Source organism: Apteryx rowi, unplaced genomic scaffold (genome assembly GCF_003343035.1).
Source record: "Apteryx rowi isolate R43461 unplaced genomic scaffold, aptRow1 scaffold_197, whole genome shotgun sequence".
Classification (NCBI taxonomy): Eukaryota; Metazoa; Chordata; class Aves; order Apterygiformes; family Apterygidae; genus Apteryx; species Apteryx rowi.
The window spans coordinates 510,096-523,125 of record NW_020448274.1 but is presented as its reverse complement, the minus strand read 5'-3'; the positions used below and the strand labels follow the sequence as shown (position 1 = coordinate 523,125).

Sequence of the window (13,030 nt, the reverse complement as noted above, 5' to 3'; positions counted from 1 at the left end):
GAGGTCTCTCTATGAGACCACGTAACCCAGAATGGCTAAAAGCAGCCATGTAATAGGAATGGGCCTCAGTGATGAAGTGAGAGATCTTCTACTATAGATACATTGAGCAAGGAGCAATTTCAGATTTTATACTTCAAATTGCAAGCAAATAGCATGTTTTTTTCCTCCAATTCACACAAGAGGTGGAGCTAGTCAGCATGTGCCAAGCCCTTGTGCCAACAGCTTCATCCTTACTTCAGAGTAAGGAAAAAGCCACATCCAAACACTGCAGATATCAGAGATGCAGCACAGCACAAATTGTCAGTCAACTGTATAAGACTCAGATATGGAAACAAGGATCCACACACTAAACAACTCGACTAACTCACCATGGTTTGTATATTTACTTAGTCCTGTTCAGAAAAACTTCTAAAAAATAAAATGCAATAAAATAAAAGCCAAACAACTCAGGGTTTTGATTTTCCTCACTGATCCACACCACCTCACAAATTCACTACTTCAGTAAATTCACTAATTTATACATAATGCATTTTCCAAGCACGTCTCTCTAAAAGAAGGGAAAGCTTCTGTTGATTTCTTGTTTCCTTCCTGTAGAAATTGGCTGGAAATAGCAATTTTTTCCTACTTCAGACCTCTCAATGGTAGGAGGGCAGAAGATATCAAATGGAGACCTTGTTACAGGCTTTGTAAGAGACTCTCCTAGGTCTTCTTTCCCTTTGGAAATGTTTAATCACATTTCCTCTCCCCATTCCCCATGAGATGGGCAACTTATTTGATTGATGCATCTATAATAGACAATAAAAATATATGTCCTACTTTAAGCTAATTTATTAAAAAAAAAAATCAACCTGTACTAATACTCTTATTTTCAGTACTTCACTAATATACACAACTTAAAGAAATCTAGGGAATATATTTGAAAGTATATCTTTGGAGGACAGAAATTTAAACTGAGTGAAAAGAATGAAACTACTATGTCACCTCCCATTTCCATGGCACTGTTAATTAAAAAATAAAAAAAGCTGTATAATTCAGTCATTAAAAGGAAAAACTCATGTCTTGTAGACATAGCTATATTTAGGTAATATAAAATAAATAACCTCTTTGGTAAAGATATATGATTTTATCCATCTTTGCCAAGCACCCACCTAACTTATTCTCTCTCCCTTCCCACACAATTCTTCAATCAATGATCCAAAGGAAAGACACAAAATCCTGACTTCTCAACAGACTACAGGATGATGAGCAGAAAAAGTGGTTTGATTTGTATAGGGGGCAAATCATCTGTACACATACCACAGAGACAGCATGCTACTGAAGTAAAAGTCTTCTGTTATCCGGGTAACACAAGCATTCTTTAACAATATTTTTATTTAGGCAGAAATTAATAATTCAGCATATAAATAATATGTATTGTTAGCAATAAGTAGAACAGGTACAAAAAGAGAGGACACCTAGTGGTGATCTCTGATAATTATGGTTGGATAATATCTCCCATAAGCAATAGATGAAATTGTTAATACAGCATCTGATTTGGTAATGCCCTTATGTACTTGCTTAATTTTTAAGCACTTCAGTATGACTTAGCATTCAAGCAAGCTTGTGCTCAGGAGTTTTGCTGGATCAGTATTGTTGCAATGATTAGGAACAAAACAGTAAAAGAAGACTAAGACACCTTCGTGTGATATGCTCAGAAATTCTGGGAACGTTTCATTAACCACTTGAGGGTTAGCAATGGCTAGAAGGGACAACAAGGTAGGCTCATTAACCTTAAAAAGGTTAGGTAAAGTGAAAACCAGTTTTCAGTACAAGTCGAACCAAAATAAGATATGGCTGGAATTTGCAATCATTGCATATTGTACAAAACATAACCTTCTTTGCACCTCTTGCAATAAGTCAGTTTAAAATCTGTTCCAATTCTAAATTATCAGGCATCTCAGAATTGCTAAGATTTAGGGTACAGTTTTAGGAGTACAGGTTTTATTTATTTATGCATCTACTCCCTCTTGTCCTGTGATTATAACAGTTTTAAGCAAAGCCAAATTCTATTTTTTAAGCAGCTTTTGAAAAATGTTGCAATTTCAAAGAATCAATAAATTTATATTGCAAGTAAATGTAAAGCAAAAATGGCACACAATTTGAGATCTCTTAATTGAAATTCAAAGGAAAAAAATGAAAAATTATTTTAAAATGTAAACAAGTTCATTATAACAATATATTTTTTCTTCATTATTCATATCTTTTATTTTTTATTGTTTAGCTGCCTAAAAGCATAGGCAACTACTAGGAATAACTAACTAGTTGCATGCAAGCCTATGTAAAATGTTCAGGGGTCAGCAGCTTAAGCAGTCACAATCTCTCTTAGAAGCATTTTACAAAAAAACACTGAGATTTAGATCATTCAGCATTCCATTATTATTATATTTAAAGCAAATATATTTTGTTCTACTGGGTTGGTTTTAAGTTATTCACTGGCCTGTTCTCTGCATCTTCACTTCCTGATCATGTCAGACAAACAGTACAAGTTCTCTCATATTGGATTCTTTGAACGTAATAAAGTTGCAGTAAGTAATAAGTAGACCAGTACTTTCTATTTAATATCTTTTTCAGGAAACTATCCTAACAAAAAACAACCCCCCTGTAAGAAGCTATTGCTAAAATATAATTTCTGCAATCAGCAATTTAAATAGCTAACTTTACTTGCATATTAAATTATATAAGTTTATTTAAATAAAGTATTTCATCTATTTCTTGATATCTGGTTTGATAAAAGACTGGCATATTAGACATTGTAGAAAAAAATAAATTGAGGATAATGTGAATTTGGAAATTCAGTAAATGAATTCCTGCAAAAATATCATCTGTATCTTTGTTTAAATGAATCTTCTCATTTCCACTGTCATTTGTTTGAATAAACTATTAACMTCAGACTGATATGAATATATCAGTCAGATTTCATCTATCTATATATATCTTGCACCACAGGCTTCAGCTCTGTTCCCTTGTAATTGTTAAAGAGAAAGCTTCTGAAATACATACATTATTTACCCCAATACTACTGTATAAGACTGTTAGCAGCTTGATACTGGTTTAACTGATTGAAATGATGTGGAAATAAATAAAGAAAAGGAACTATGTTTCAAAAATATTATATAAAAAGCCTTAAAATTATTGCCCACTCATCTTAAAGTTCAGGAAACATGAGACTAAGAAAGGAAAAGCCAAAACAATTTCAACCTGTCTTTTCTGTTTAAGGACATAAAAACACCTCCGTGGGATAAGAGCTATATTAAACAACCTTGTTCGTTCATTAGCCAGTTTTTCAGGAAGTATCCTCTTGGCAATTTATAAAGAATGATGAGTTTGCTGATCGTTCTCTCAATATTTTTGACGTAATGCTCATTATTCTGGATCCAAATATGTAGTATTTCAGACTAATCTGCATTACATTTAAAAGCCACAAGTAAGATCCATATGCAAAAAGTCCTAAATCCTTTTAGCCACACACAGATAAACAGGGTTCAGTTTTGTGCCATCAAGTTAGTTAACAGTTGCTCTCCGTTGTGCATGTACAAACACCCACACTACAGAAAAAATTAGCATCATCAGCAAAGGTTTCACTGACTATCACCTTGGGACAATCCAACTACTGTTTTCTAATCCAGCGAAGTTCATCCCTACCTGGTTTTGTTATTTTAAAACATTACAGTGCTATAACATAACATTTCTCAGAAGCTGAAACGGATCGCCATGCAGAACACTTTCACACCCTACATTCAAAATAATACTACTGTGATAACAAAAGCCAAATATGAAAACCCATAGGACTGCCTTTATTTCTGACATTTCAAAGGAGCTAGAGATGACTGTCGCATGCATTTCATTTGGGGATTTATCAAATTCTGACTTAGTCTCCATATTTAGCACTGTACTTGCATGTTCCCAAAGTCATCAGAACTCCTTTTTAAAAGGAGCCAACAAGCTTATGGTTGCTTTATTAGAGGTTCAACAACAAAAAAGGAATAGTACTACTTCAGATCCTCTTTTACCTTCCTGAGAATATCCAGGGAGAACAACATGTTATCAAATCTAAAATCATGAACTCAACTTATTTTTTAATACTTGGCAAAGAAAGTATCATTGAACAAATACTTCAAGTTTTATTAGTGCAATCGGACGCAAAATTGTAAGCAGACGGCCCAGAGAAATCTTCTTTGTTCTGGTAGAAAGCAGCAGCCATTAGCTACAGATTACATTACTTGTTTGGATTAGATCTTCTGGTTGCTTCTAGTCCCATTTAGTGCTAGATTCAACTATTCTTGACTTAGAATACTTGATTTATCTTTGACAACAGAGGCAACGGGGAAAAAAAAGATCTGTATTCATTTCACTGCTTAGCTGAGTTTTATCGTGGCAAGCCATTAACTCAAGCTGCCGGAAAATAATGTCATTGAATGCATTTCAGAAGGTTGTCTCTCTGTAAAGCACAGAGSAGACAAAAGCACAGCTTTATGGTAGAACTGCAAGATGTTCCTAATCATTTGCCTTAGTTAAACTGCATACAAAACTGCTGTGCTCTATTTCTGTGTCAAAAATATAGCTACACTGCACTACAGGAGGCAAAAAGACGTAGAATTTACAAAAAATAATAATAAAAATAATGACTGATTCCAGGAGGTTTTTGATAAACAGCTATAAATTTACTAGACAAATTACAAAAGAAATGTTTAATTTATATGCAGCTTTAAAAAAGAAATTATTAGAAGTCTGATACTTAGTATTATCCAGGATCAGGCCTTTTTTAATATAATCTGACTTCATTTGTGAGAAAGCTTAGCATTTATGTTTCTGTTAAAGGGAATGTAATGCTTTGAAAGGGACGTAACCAGCAGAAAATCACCAGAAAGGATACCAAGTAATCTTTCAATATTCATTTAATTAAAAAAAATTAAAATAAGTAAGTAAATTTATGCGAGTCTATTTTTAATGCTGTCTTTCAGTGAAAATGCTTCACAAAATAATTCTCAGTACACTTGGCTGCATGAAAGGCTTAAAAAACAGCAGTTATTTTTCTTGTATTTTAGCACTTCCTTTTAAAACATATTATGATATTTAGAACTACAGGAATGGGGCAGGCAAGAAATGAAATGACTGAATCATGGTGATATGTGCCAAAGTTTCAAACACTTCCTAGCCCTAAGTATGCCAAATTAGGGAATGCCATAATTTCCTGGAAATGTCACCATGCCAAGTTGGCAGGCAGCATAAGGGCATGTCTGGAAATAGTGGAGTTGACAGTTTAGAAGGAAATGACTCAAAATTTGAACTTCATTTTTTTTTTTTTCTTAAAGAATGTAGGTATTCAATATATTCAGCCTACATACAAGCCTTCAGACAATGAGCGTTCTAGGAAATCTACTCAATTATAAATGGATTTAATTTCTTCTGTAATAGAAAAATATGAACATGCATTTTAAGTTCTCTTGGATTACAAAAGTATTTAATTCACAATTCTAAGTGCTATTCACTGAATTTACAGGCAGCTTTAGCTAGTTCCTAAAATTTCTAACTGATTCTCAGTATGAGCTCATGCTCTTTGTACTTATGGTGCCAAACATATTTTCAGTCTCTGTGGTTAACAGACTGAATTGGTAACTCCTCTGTGCTTTCTTCAGAAAAGGCTTTTCCACTAGCACCTATGTGTAACTACAACAACTAGTGAGTAAAAACCCTTGATCCCATACTGGTTCTGTGGAGCTCTTCAGAGAGACCTAACTAATATACCTAGAGGAATAAGATCTTAGTGAGTAAAAACAAACATGTATATCTTACCTCTTCCCACTGGTGTATGTATCTAATCAGTCTTGAAAGTCGTAATAAACGTAACAAGCTGAGGATTTTGGTAAATCTCACGATACGAAGTGCTCTTGCTGTCTTGTAAACCTCTGAATCCATTCCTTTTTCTACAATGAGAAAGATATAATCCACTGGTATTGATGAGATGAAGTCAACCACAAACCAGCTTTTCAAGTAATTCATCTTAATGACTTTAGGGTCCAGTATTATTTCAGAGCTGTCTTCATTAACAGTCCCAGTTCTAAAATTCATGATCAAGTCCAATAGAAAAACAGTGTCTGATGCCACATTGAAAATAATCCATGGTGTTGTTGTTTGTTCTGTGAAGAATGTGATTCCAACTGGTATAATGACAAGGTTTCCAACCATCATTATGAGCATGATTAAGTCCCAGTAAAACCTAAGAAATGGAAGAAACAGAATGGTTGGTGTAATGCAGTATAACTTGCTTAGAAAAATGGTGTCTATCTCTCCATCAACTTCACCTCAAGCACCTTTTTGGTTCTATACAAGTTAACTACAATATTGTAACGCAGGGCCAGTTTTGCCTTAAGATGCATACCAGATTAGTAGTTATACTATGCTGTTGTAGAGAGGTACAAGATATATGAGGATGCTGATATATTTTGTTAACGCTAAGAAAACTCTTTAACTCATTTGATACATTCATAGTCAGCAGAGAAGACAAAGTAATTTAAACATTTCATTATATGCCTTACTTCTCAAGGATATGCATCTAGGATAAAGTCAGTACCGTGGCTTATCACTCAATGGCATATCTGAAAGGTGCATGTGTGGCATTCAGTAGCCTTCTCCAAACTCCTGTCAAAACCTATTACCATGTTTATATAAGTAAAATTGATGCTTAGTGCCAATCACAAGTGCTTTAGCAATGTGATTAAATTTTTCTTTCATGGCTTCTATCCAAATGGAAACCCAAATATCTAACAGATAACATATTAAATGTAAGTACCTCTTTGCAAATGTACTCATACCATTACAGTGATGGAATAAAATTATAGGAAGGGAAAAAAGCACTGAAGCAAAAAATAGAAGCAAAAATTAGATAATATCAAAACCTCCCCCACTTTTACAACCTGAATTGAACTTTCATGCATTTTTACAACCTGATAGCCTGTCTTCTTTTGGAACTAAGAGGTCTGAATAATAATAGTTGTAACTTTCACAGTAAGAAATGGATACTGTATTTCACTGTTTTGTTTCAGAAGGATCTAAAGGCTCCTCTTCAAACCCTGCTGACAACAGAGCTTGGTACAGATGGTAAAGAGCCAGACTCACATCCTTAGTATCTACTATAGAAATAGTGAGTAAGGCTGCCTATTATATACAGTATAGATCTATTGTGATGAAAGATTTCAAGGAGATGGTAATGTACATAGATTTTAATGAATGATGATAATTCCTAAATGATAAATTATCATGGAAAGTTATTGTTGTTTAATAAAAGAACTCAAAGGAAACCTTAGAAAACACAAACCCAAAGGATGACCTCTTGTTCTGTTTGAGAACTGGTCTAACTTTGTAGTCCTGTGCTGAGCAGGTGGTAGGACTGGGTGGCCTCCAGCAGCTCCTTCCAACTTAAAATTCTATGACTTTTAATAAATTTCTGGGCAAAGTTTCCCTTTCTTGTGTTTCTTGAACAACCCCATAAAAAACACTGAGATTGTATTCACTAACAGAGATATCATGAGAACTACGCACGCTCAGCACTCAAGGTAAGCAGGGCAACATGATTTGTTCAGCTAAACTTGATCTAGGAAGGCACAGAAGCCAATCAACAACTGTTCGCTGTGGACTCACTGCCCCTTCTAGAAGTCCAGAGGCAGGAAGGGCTTCACAAAGATGCGACTGCTCCAGCTCCTGATCGTAGCGGAGCCCTGGCAGCAAATGTGCCACCAGCACGGTGCTCCAGCACCAACTTTCAGCCAACTTCCACCACACCAGTGCGAGCCTCCTGGCATGCCACAGCCACCCCATCTTGATAAACGTCCGTGGCGATCAGCAAGAAATACTGAGAGATGAATATATTTCAATTGGCCTCAGAAAGTTTCAGAACCCCAGTTTAGTTTCACGAGCCACTCAACTTGTACACGGCATATGGGTTATATTATATTCCACAGACTGCATGTTATATTCTTCAAACAGTCCAGGTTTACAGCTTCCATTTGTTTCAAGTTTATTCCTGAAAAATTTCTCAGTTTAGAGACTGCTGACCTGAGAAGATAAAATAATTAACTGTAACTGTAAAACACTAAAACAAGAGTACATAGGATTGAAAGTGGCATTAGAATTCTCAGTTTTAAAATTCTTTACTCCCAGGTAAATCTAATGAGGCTTTACTATTACTTGAAAGAGTAGATAGCAAAGTACATTTAACTAATATTCATAGAAGACTTTACAAGTACTTCCTTGTGTAGCTCAAGCAATGCAATTTCTGTCTTACACATGTTCAGTCTTACTATAAATGTGAAGACTAATTGCTATAAATATTCAGAGTTTTATCTAGACTGTATGTATTTTTAATTATCACCATAACTGTAACCTGGCAAAAATTTCCAAATTTCTCTTGTCATTTATTTAATTCATTCAATAGGCTTATTGCTTTAGCAGATTCCTTTTCAATAATCTAGAATTACCATACAGGAGGAACAGCTGTATTCATGTATCACTGCTATGATGATCTATAGTTACAATTACCACAAACACTTTTACAATGCTATGAACCAAAATATTTCATCAACCTGATTTGGGAGAATACACTTCTCCAAGGAACACTGAAAATGAATGGAAAAGAACTAGCATAATAATCACAAGAGATAAGTACATTCTTCTGTGGCTCACTCCTAATCAAAGTTGCTTAATTTCAGATTGACCTTTAAGTTTAACCAGCACAGAGAGTAGTTATGTTACTAAGGCTAACCAAAGTCAAACAAAAAACAACCACTCAACCAAAATAAAATATAATACCAAACCAGGTGATTTTATCCTATGATAACCCAATATTTAAAGGATCATTATGTACTGTGATTATGCAAAACACACTGCACTTCCTGATGTTGAACGTCAGTGCAAGTTATATTAAAGTTAGGGCTTCAGTAATGAAATAACACTGAAAGGACTATGAGATTGTATCAGTTTTGTATTTATATTTTAGTCCAAAATATAGTAAAATCTGATTAGTTAGTAAGAAAAGGTCTTACTGCATTACGATTCATTTTTCATTTAAAAATTAATCATTACTTTTCCTTYAGAAAAATGTTTCCAAATGCCATTCTGTTGCCCATGTTATATGATATTTTTCTTTCAGGTGAGAAAAACTAGATGCAACTCCCTGTATTGCCCTTTGGTGACCTGTGCAGAGAAAGTAATACAATGCGTTCCCTGCCTATTTGTTCAGAACATCCTCCTATTCATGTAACTGAGAGTTCAGTGGTGCAATGAGCTGCTATTGAGACACAGAGGTAGCCCTTTCTTTCAAACTATTTTAGCACTGATTATTTTTTCTATTTTTGTTTAAATGAGGATGATTGTAAATTTAAAACTTAGAATCTCAAAGTTCCAACTTTTTGTAAGTATTATAAAATGCTGACATTAAGCAAGAAAGAGACAGGCCCATGACACAGACTTGTAGGGAATGATGCAAAAATTAAGAACCTGGGGGTGCAAATATTTTTCAGAGCTTAGAATGAGAAGGAAGAACTAACTCCATCATTTTTCTCCACTTAGTAAACAGCTCAAGAGCTTATGGTTCCTCTGAAGTTAAATCAGTACTGCTACTATTGGTTGCTGTGCTAAGTAAAATAAAAGAAGTCAACACAGTAATCTGCATTGAATTAGTATTATTGAAAATTTTTAAATGCTTCTAAATGACAATTCTAACATCTCCAGGTGAAATCAAGTCTAAAAAGTATTGAAAAAGGTTTTCAAAGACAGCTTTAAGAAACTTTTTTTTGTATATTCTAAAGAATCATTTTACATAAAAATAAAAAGATCACACTAATTATTACACTGACATTTTCAAATAAAAGTATTTTGATTCATAGTCCTCTTACACCGATCTTTTCACTCATATCTATTATGCTTTCAAAATTTACTGACAACAGTGCTTTTCACACCTCGGGAACATACTGAAGTTTTGGTAGTTTATTTGTTCCCGACGCTATCCTAGATAGGATGGACAGTCTGTTTAAAATGAGTGCCTACCCAAGTAGCGATAAAGAACTATCTAGTACTAATGAGTTCATGTTTGTACCAAGCTTAATAATGTAAGCCACTATAAATTCTAAGGAGCATTTTATTTTCTACCTTATACATCCAACACTGAGAGAAGTGGTTTTTAAAGAAGGAAATTCCAACTCTAAATCTGTTAATCTGCTGTCTAATTCACTGTATATACAACAGTGTAAAAAGTCATTTGTATTTGCTTTTTTTATTATTTCCTGGTTGCTGTCCACTGACACAGTATGCATGGGGAAGTAGTCACCATATCCTTGAATCGTTGTTTTTTTTGATATATGATTATTCTTATGGCATGTCCAGAGAGATCTAGCAGAAGTCAATGGTCTCACCAATCACACCAGCAGAGTGAAGTGCATCTCTCACTAAGGTTGCTTGTGGGACTTGAGGCTACAGGGCTTTGCTTAAGATCACAGTTCTTTAAATTTCCCCAAGTTTTACTGTTATGTTTTGCTCTTAAAAAGAAAAAAGATTTTCTTGATCTTGGTAGAATTCAGTCACATATATTCATCAACCATCTTATAAAGGAGAAGGCCTTAGAAAAGGTGTTAATTCAAACTACTTGAAAAACATCCTTCAAACCAAATGCAATTAATCTGAGATGATTTTACTCTGTTCATTCAGAGAAGCAATAATTGTAGAAAATTCTCTCACCTTTTCCATGGAAAACCTGCCTCCTCTTTAGTTAAATCTCTTACCTGGCTACTTTCACTGGTTCAGTGAAATGAATACTCTGACATTTTCTCTCACCTTCAAACACAGCTTTATTTCTTTTCCTTCATGGATCATCAATTCAGCTAACAGAGAAATCAATGTCCTATACAGAATAAAACAATCTTGCTAGAAACAACAGTAATTTAAAACTTTATCGCAGCATACTGTAACAAGCACTAAACTTGATATTATCCATGTCAGAATTTGATTTTCATAAGAGATGCCACCTTCTTGCTGTGCACCTCTATTAATGTTATTCTTTTATAACAGAGAGTGAGACATGCCTGAAAACATCTGTAACTTGCACATAATCACTGACATGTGTTGGAAGGGAGGGGAGGTTTTCCTTTAGGGACCCCAGTTTTTCCCCTGGTTGCACAGGTGTCTGTGCTTGAAAACTTTCTGAATCACAGCCATGCAATCACATCACAATCAACCCAAATGTGAGGACATTCCCTTCTGACCAGCTATGCGTTTTCATTTTCTTTCTCTCTTTCTTTCTCTCTCCTTCCCTCTCCCCACCCCCCCACACGCACGCACACACTCTTGAAAGGATTTTCATGTTTGCTTCCTGCTACCCAGAGGAAAACATACTACTTCTGGGAAAAAGGCATTTAAATGAAATATTAAATTACCTATATTTTGCTCAGAAATATTACATTCAACATCCTCTATGCAACAAATCCTGTTTAAATTTTGCAAGTACACGGTGCAGTGCTTCCATGATTTTGCCTTAGAGATATCTCTGTGTATATGATTTATGAGTTCTGACCTCTGGATCTATAATGTGAAAGACGATATAAAATGCTGCAATATTCTGATTTGAAAGCTTCCAAATTTTAAAATTTCCTTAATCTAGCTCTATGATGACTTTAATACATATGCACTAAAATAACTGGTGAAATGTCACTGTTCTTCACATTTGCTAGTTTTGGGCTACCAAACAGGTTATTTCTACGGTTATTGTTGTGTTGTCCTTCTATATGGATAAAACTTTTCCCTCATCTGAATATACTTAATTTTGCAAAGCTTTAGGAAGGTAAAAGGTTTATTTTTTTTAAAGATTCTCCTGAATTCTCCTGAAACTTGATTTATATTCTTTATTCCCTTCTATTTCTACTCTGACAGTTTTTAACTTCTGCTAAGTAAATACAAATGAGGAAACCTGGAAGGCTGAAATGGAGTTCTTTTCATGGCTTACTCCTATTGGTGTTAAAGTACACAGTACAGTAGAGTACTAATAGCTTTAAGAATGACCCTTCTAATAGCATCTCATCAGCTTCAAGTGTTGAGTTCGAACTGCAGAAACATCACTGAGACTAAGCAGAAGTATCTGACACTTTCTCAGATGAAAACGTTTTATCAACATTTGCTATTTCTTTTTTAATTTGAAACAAATCAAGTTCCATGAATTTTCACTGAATTAGATACGGAGCCTGCTGAAAAAACAGAAAGCCTTTCTCTACCTGCCTGAGGCTAGTGAGTCTGGGATGAAGCAGAGGCTAAAGTTCTGAAGACTCAGTTTCACTGCAGGAATTACAAGCAGTGCTGGACCTGGGAATCTTCCAGACTAATCGTTTCATTCTGATTAAGACTAAAAGCAATTAAAAATAATAATGAAGTTTTTGGATCACCAGAAATCTTCATATGATTTTAGACCAATATTGAAGTCCTTTGCTTCAAGGTTAGTAATATATGCCTAGAGATCCAACTTACATGTGTTGCTGATATTTTTTAAATATTGATGCTACTTCCTACCCGCTATCAGAAAAGGATTCAAAGAGAGACTAATGAAGTTCTGCAATGCTGACTCCTCTTTTTTTATATAGCTATATGTTGTATCTAAACAATAGCTGTAGAAATTTTATCTGTAAAAATTAGCAAGTTTTATAATTTCAGATTTTTTTCCCCCCATGAGCTTTAACTGATGACAAAACACAGAGGTTTTTGTTCAATACTTAGCGGTGGAGATTTGTAATGTTTTGCTCTGTTGTGATTATATGCACAAGGCAGATGACTAGATGAAGGCAGTGCTCAGGGACACCTGCTCAGAGCCCAGAGAAGCCAGTGAACAGTAATTTACTACTTTCAAAAGGCTTTGGTTGTAGAATTTGGTTAGGGCCACAACAAGGTTTAAAGGGTGAATGCTTCATAGTTTGTTTTTTTTGTGTGTGTGTGATTTTTTTTTTTTGATTACTAGAAC

The 13,030-nt window shown here is 34.6% G+C and overlaps 1 protein-coding gene across 1 annotated transcript in view; it reads right to left on the bottom strand.

Annotated features, from left to right (window-relative positions):
• HCN1 (hyperpolarization activated cyclic nucleotide gated potassium channel 1) overlaps nucleotides 1-6,252 on the bottom strand; it is a 191,062-nt gene extending 184,810 nt beyond the window's left edge. Inside the window, exon 1 of the mRNA XM_026062982.1 lies at nucleotides 5,833-6,252. Within this exon, the coding sequence (XP_025918767.1) occupies nucleotides 5,833-6,237 (405 nt within the window). The 5' untranslated portion in view covers nucleotides 6,238-6,252. The remainder of the gene's footprint in view (nucleotides 1-5,832) is intronic.
• Nucleotides 6,253-13,030: the final 6,778 nt, after the last annotated feature.